The following is a 6,490-nucleotide window of genomic DNA, read 5'->3' as shown; positions in this document are numbered from 1 at the left end:
CGTCTCGACGACCTGCTGGGCCGGCTGAGCCCCGCCGAGCTGGTGCTGCAGGTGAGGGGGCGGCGGGGGCGGCCCCGGGACCCCCCGTCCCCCGGCCCCGTTCCTCCCCTGCCCGCTCAGCGCCGCTGGCCCGCAGGTGGCGAGGGGGGGAGCGATGGGGAACGGCCCCGCGCCCCCCGTTCCCCGGTTGGGCATCGGGCCCTACAACTGGAACACGGAGTGCCTGCGGGGCGACGCGGAGGCTCCCGGCTGGGCCACGGCTTTCCCCCAAGCGTTGGGGCTCGCTGCTGCCTTCAGGTACCGGCACCGGGGACGGGGCATCCTGGGGGTGCGGGATGTGGTCCCGCGGGATGGACCCGCGCCCGCCGCCTCGACACCTCCGCGTTCCCCCCCCTTCCACAGCCCAGAGCTCGTCTACCGGGTGGCCAACGCCACCGCCACCGAGGTGAGAGCCAAGCACAACGACTTCGCCGCCACCGGCCGCTACGGTGACCACACAGGGCTCAGCTGCTTCAGCCCCGTCCTGAACATCATGAGGCACCCGCTGTGGGGCAGGAACCAGGTGCCAGCATGGCAGGGGGGAGTGGTGGTGACCCTGGGCAGGGGTCAGGCCACGCAGGACCGTGGCCGACCGGCCGGAGGGTGGCAGCAGCTCCTTGGGGTGCTGGCTGCGGGGAGGTGTGGGTCTGGGGGTCCCGGCGGTGACCCGCCTGCGCCTTGGCCAGGAGACCTACGGGGAGGACCCGTTCCTGAGCGGGGAGCTGGCCCGCAGCTTCGTGCAGGGGCTGCAGGGCCAGCATCCCCGCTACGTCAAGGCCAGCGCCGGCTGCAAGCACTTCAGCGTGCACGGGGGCCCTGAGAACATCCCCGTCTCCAGGCTCAGCTTCGACGCCAAGGTGAGCGCGATGGGGCCGCGGGACGGCGGGCGGCCCCCCGGGCGCTGACCCGTCTCTGCCGCGACACTTGCAGGTGCTGGAGCGGGACTGGCGTACCACCTTCCTGCCCCAGTTCCAGGCGTGCGTGCGCGCCGGCTCCTACAGCTTCATGTGCAGCTACAACAGGTACCGAGCGTGGCGGGGGCCGTGCGGGCTGGGCTGACCGCGGGGTGGCCGGTGCCCAGCCGGCTGGGCTGCCTCATCCCCTTTCTGACAGGATCAATGGCGTTCCCGCCTGCGCCAACAAGAAGCTGCTGACGGACATCCTGCGCGGCGAGTGGGGGTTCAAGGGCTACGTGGTGAGCGACGAGGGGGCCCTGGAGCTCATCATGCTGGGGCACCGCTACACGCGCACCTTCCTGGAGACGGCGGTCGGTGAGCTCGCGGGACAGGCGCGGGGTCCCTGGGCATCACGCAGCCGTGACGGGCGGTTTCCCTTCTCTCCGGCACGGCAGCCTCGATGAACGCCGGCTGTAACCTGGAGCTCTCCTATGGCATGAGGAACAACGTCTTCATGCACATCCCCCAGGCTCTGGCCATGGGCAACATCACGCTGCAGGTGAGCCAGGGGAAACGGGGCCGAGGGCATGGGCACAGAGCCAGGGCTGCCCCCACCAAGCACAACCGAGGTTTTGGTGTTGGGGTCTTCGCAGATGCTGCGTGACCGGGTCCGGCCCCTCTTCTACACACGGATGCGGCTGGGGGAGTTCGACCCCCCAGCCATGAACCCTTACAGCGCCCTGGACCTGAGCGCCGTGCAGAGCCCCGAGCACCGCAACCTCTCGTTGGAAGCTGCTGTCAAGAGCTTCGTGCTGCTGAAGAACGCGCGGGGGACGCTCCCCCTCTGGGCTCAGGACCTGCCCGGCAAGCACCTCGCGGTGAGCCCCATGCACGGAGGCGGGCAGGGGGGACACGTTGACCCAGGGGCTGCTGGCTCTGTACCCCGGGCACGCAGGTGTCCCCTCCTTTCAAGAGCCGCAGGCTGCGTGACACAGGGCTGCCAGTGCCCACCCTCACCCCTCTGCCCTCCGCAGGTGGTGGGTCCCTTCGCCGACAATCCCCGGGTGCTGTTCGGGGACTACGCGCCGGTGCCGGAGCCGCGGTACATCTACACTCCCCGGTGAGACAGCGTGGTGCTGCCGTCCATCCCCTGGTCCTGGGCGCTGCCTGGGGCTGCTGCTGGAGCCGCTCGACCGTTCACTGGGGTCTGGGGCAAGGGGGTGTGTCCCCAAGGTGCCCCAACCCTGGGGCACAGCAGCCCCCATGCCTTCTGCTCTTTTCCTGGTGCAGGAGGGGGCTGGAGACGCTGCCGGCCAATGTCAGCTTCGCAGCAGGCTGCCGTGAGCCGCAGTGCCAGCAGTACTCGCGGGCGGAGGTGGTGGGTGCAGCAGGGGCAGCCGATGTGGTGGTGGTCTGCCTGGGGACAGGTAGGTGGGAGCGGGGAAGGCGCTGAGTGGGCACAGCCTGGGAGGGGGAGCACTCCAGATCCGGGGCGGCTCTGGGAGAGGAACGGGTCCTCATCGGCCCCCCGAGGCGGTCAGTGCCCCTCTGCCCCATCTGTCCGTGGTGCCCCGGGCAGGGTGTAAGGGGCTGTCCCTTGGCTGTCCCCACGCAGGGACGGATGTGGAGATGGAGGCGAAGGACCGGAGGGACCTGTCCCTGCCGGGCCACCAGCTGGAGCTGCTGCAGGATGCCGTGGAGGCGGGTAGGGGCTCTGCTCCTGGCCAGGGCAGCGTGCCGGCACCTGGGGGCTGGTTGGTGTCCTGGGGGTCGGGGCCAGCCCAGAGGGGGTGGTGATGGGCTGGGGCGCAAGGAGGGGAACTGCAACCCCCTGAGGCACTCCCCATCCATGGGGCACCCCGGAGCTGTCTGAGCAGCGCTGGTGCGGGGTCTTGATGACCGCTGTCTCCCTGCAGCCGCCGGGCGCCCCGTCATCCTGCTGCTGTTCAATGCGGGGCCCCTGGACGTGAGCTGGGCGCAGGCGCACGAGGGCGTGGGGGCCATCCTGGCGTGCTTCTTCCCTGCCCAGGCCACCGGCCTCGCCATTGCCAGGGTCCTGCTGGGCGAGGTGGGGGCCAACCCGGCTGGCAGGCTGCCGGCCACGTGGCCCGCAGGCATGCACCAGGTATGGCCAGGGCAGCTGGCGGAACCCGTAGCTCTTCCCTGCCTCGGTGGCCAGGGAGCCGTGGGATGTGGGGCTGTTCCTTGACCATGCCTGCCCAGCCCTGCCCCGACTCCACCGGCGCAACGTCCCTCAGGTGCCACCGATGGAGAACTACACCATGGAGGGGCGAACGTACCGGTACTATGGGCAGGAGGCCCCGCTCTATCCTTTTGGCTACGGGCTGTCCTACACCACCTTCCAGTACCGGGACCTGGTGCTGAGCCCCCCAGTGCTGCCCGTCTGTGCCAACCTCTCCGTGTCCGTGGTGCTGGAGAACACGGGGCAGAGGGATGGCGAGGAGGTGAGCATTGCCGTTCTGCACTGATGCGGCCGTAGGGGGTATGGCTGCAGCTGGGGTCCCCCCTGCCAGGGGGGCAGCTGGGGGGTCCCGTCAGCGCTGACTCCCGTCCCTCCGGGCAGGTGGTGCAGCTGTACCTGCGGTGGGAGCAGTCGTCTGTGCCGGTGCCCCGCTGGCAGCTGGTGGCTTTCCGCCGCGTGGCCGTGCCGGCCGGCCGGGAGACCAAGCTGTCCTTCCAGGTGGCAGCCGAGCAGCGTGCCGTCTGGGCACAGGACTGGCGCCTCGAGCCCGGCACCTTCACCCTCTTTGCCGGCGGGCAGCAGCCAGGCCAGCAGACGCGGGCGCCCTCGGAGGTGCTGAGCGCACGGTTCACCGTCACCGGTGCAGCCCGGCCCCTGCGTGGGTGCTAGAGGTGGAGGCGGCTATGGTGCCGGGCAGCCTGGGGCGCTGGCAGAGGGAAGGGGCACGTGGCGTCCCGTGTGCCGTGGGGAGCACGGTTGTCTGCTTCGCAATAAAGTGCCGGGTGCTGCTCCACGGCGGCTGCGTGGGGGTCTCCCCTCCCGTCCCCCCGGCAGAGGGCTGGGTGCATCCCTGCGGCAGGACGGCAGTGCCCGGGGCTTTCGCCCTCCTCCCCATTCCCGTCCCACCTGGGGGGTGCCACTGCAACCCCCCACCCTGCCCGTGCCCCCACGCTGGCCGAGGGGCAGCAGCCACCCAGACCAGCCTGCGCCTCCCGCTCTATTTATAGCTGCCGGGGCCGCTCCAGCACATTCCCTGTGCTGAGGGGCGTGGGGGACAGGCAGCACTGCCTTCAAGCCCCAGACTGGGGGGGGCTCAGGAGGGCAGGGGGTGGCCGCTCTCCTGCGCAGGCAGGATCCGTCCCCAGGAGGATGGCAGCCGTGCAGCCAGCCGGCAGGGCCAGCACGGCGAGGAGTGGGCAGGATGCCGGCAGCGTGGGCAGCGGCAGAGGGGCAGCAGGGGGAACGGCCGAGGCCTGCGCTGGCCAGAGGGCCAGATCCAGCCCTGCAGCAGCTCGGGTGCTGCAGGGCAGGGATGGGATGGGGGTCCAGCAGTGATGCTACTGGGGAGCGCGGACAGCCAGAGCCAGGCAGGAGCTCCTCGGGACGGCATTGGAGGGCTGGGATCTCCTTCAGCGCTGGGGCTGGAGGCCAAGGTGGGGCTGGCGGGGAGTGCGTGGGGCTGCCCAGGCCTGACACCATGACATCAGGGCACTAATTACAGATGCGGCCTGGGATAATTACAGAGCGGGTGAGGGCTGCGGCAGGGCAGGGCAGGGCAGGGCTCAGCCCATCGCTGGCCCATTTGTCACCTGCACCCACAGGGGACTGTCCTGCAGCAGCAGGTCTTTGCAGCCAGCCGTGATGCTGGCCCTGTGGCAAAGATGCTCAGGGGCTGGTGGCTGCCCCGGCATACTGCCGGCGACAGGCTGGTACCGCAGCCGTGTGCTCCGGGGCAGGATGCAGGGACAGACCCTTGTCCCTGGGTTCCTGCTGGGTCACTGCCCCAGAGCTAGCGGGGGTCAGCTGGAGCATTTTGGGGGCAGGGGTTCAGATCAGCCCTCGTGGCCATGGTACCACTGCCCTGTGTGGGCCCTGAAACCGCCCCACGCAGAGCAGCAGGGTGGGAGCGGCCTGGGGTGGGGGCAAAGTCCTGGGCCCAGAGGAGGGAGGTGTGGGACAGAGGGGTGGGGAGCGGCGTGGGAGCGGGTGGGATGGGGTGTCCTGCGCGGTACTTTGCCCGGGGATGCCGGCAGGGTTTGTTTGCCATCCTCATCCCTGTTTGTACCCAGCCTCCCACAGTGTCAGCTCACGCTGGCGGGGCAGTGACTGAGCCGCAGCTGTAATTATCCTTTGATTTGGGGGTGCTCGGCACCCCGTTGGCTCCCCACAGGCAGCGTCAGGGTGAGACACTGGGCATGCTGTGGGGGCTAGAGCCATGGCCGGGCCCCAGCCCACTGGGTGCAGCCCCCTCCCCAGGCCAGCCTGAGGGAGCCGTGGCAGCATTGCACCCCACGCCGAGGCGCTGAGGAGCACGGGGAGCTCTGGGGCACGCAGCTGCTGGGGCCAGGCAGCATGCTCATCATGAGCTCATCGGATTTTCCATCAGCGCGGGGAGGGTGGCTGTTCCCAGCACCACGGGAACGGGGGGAGGCTGCACCCAGGAACCCCGACGCAGCGGGGCTCTGCCTGCAGCGGAGCGATCGATCAATGCTCTGCTTGTTGTATAAGCCCATCGACTCGGGCTGGCACAGCAGCCAGGTGCCCTCTGCATCGCTGCCCGCACCGGGAGCACCAGCAGAGCACAGCCGCAGGCCCTGTACGCCCGCCATTGCCCCTTCCTCACCATGCCCCCTGCTCCAGGCTGGCCCCGTGGTGGGGAGAAGGAGCATGGGCATGGCTGGACTGGGTCCCAGGCTGTCCTGGAGCCCCGGGATGCTTGTCCATTCCGGGCGATGCTGTGCTGGGCTCCCTGCCCGCCCTGCTGGGACCCACAGGGCCGTGACCCTGCCAGGCAAAGGGGCTTTGGAAGTCACCCGACGGCACCCTTAGAGCAGGTCATGGGGTGGCCCCGGCCCTGCTCTGCCAGTGTGCCATGGAAATAAGGGGCTGTGGGACTGCTGCAGCCTCCTCGGAGGCTCGGCCATGCAGGCGTGCAAGTGGGGCTGTTCCCCTTCCCTGTCTCGGGGTGTCCCCTGTGTTTGTGGGTTCACTGGGACACGCTCCTGTGCCACGTGCACTCTTGTCCCCCGCCATCCCCCCAGGGCTGCGCAGCTCCTGGAGCCGTGGCTCGGCCCCGCAGCATTCCCCGGCGGGGAGTCAGCCGGTGGGTGAGGCTGCCAGGAGTTTCGGGGAAGCCTCTGCTCTGGCTGAGCCGGGCGAGCAGCCGGCGGGGTGGCAGGGCCGGGGACTGGAGGAAGGTGGTGGCTTGACCGCAGTTCGGGGCTCTGGGGCGTTTGGGGCGGTTTGGGGCATACGGCCTCCTCTGCAGTGGCACAGAGCGGGGCTGCCCCATCTGCTGAAGAGCCCTCCTGCCCGCTTCCCGTCCCCTGAGTCAGAGGAACACGCTTCCGGA

At 69.8% G+C, this 6,490-nt stretch overlaps 1 protein-coding gene across 1 annotated transcript; it reads left to right on the top strand.

Moving 5' to 3' along the window:
* On the top strand, window positions 1–3,807 carry LOC104837264 (probable beta-D-xylosidase 2; the record flags this gene model as incomplete). The annotated part of the gene is made up of 14 exons (XM_010576308.1): window positions 1–51; window positions 137–297; window positions 403–562; window positions 726–896; window positions 970–1,061; window positions 1,153–1,310; window positions 1,391–1,494; window positions 1,589–1,813; window positions 1,970–2,055; window positions 2,226–2,362; window positions 2,551–2,640; window positions 2,852–3,060; window positions 3,194–3,400; window positions 3,520–3,807. Coding segments are annotated over 14 exons (2,139 nt in total), but the record flags the coding sequence as incomplete, so codon positions are not given.
* Between the last annotated feature and the right edge of the window lie 2,683 nt (window positions 3,808–6,490).

The sequence above is a fragment of the Haliaeetus leucocephalus genome, unplaced genomic scaffold (genome assembly GCF_000737465.1).
Source record: "Haliaeetus leucocephalus isolate CR32 unplaced genomic scaffold, Haliaeetus_leucocephalus-4.0 Scaffold517, whole genome shotgun sequence".
In the NCBI taxonomy this organism is placed as follows: Eukaryota; Metazoa; Chordata; class Aves; order Accipitriformes; family Accipitridae; genus Haliaeetus; species Haliaeetus leucocephalus.
The sequence above is the reverse complement of the archived record's forward strand: the minus strand, read 5'-3'. Positions and strand labels throughout refer to the sequence as shown.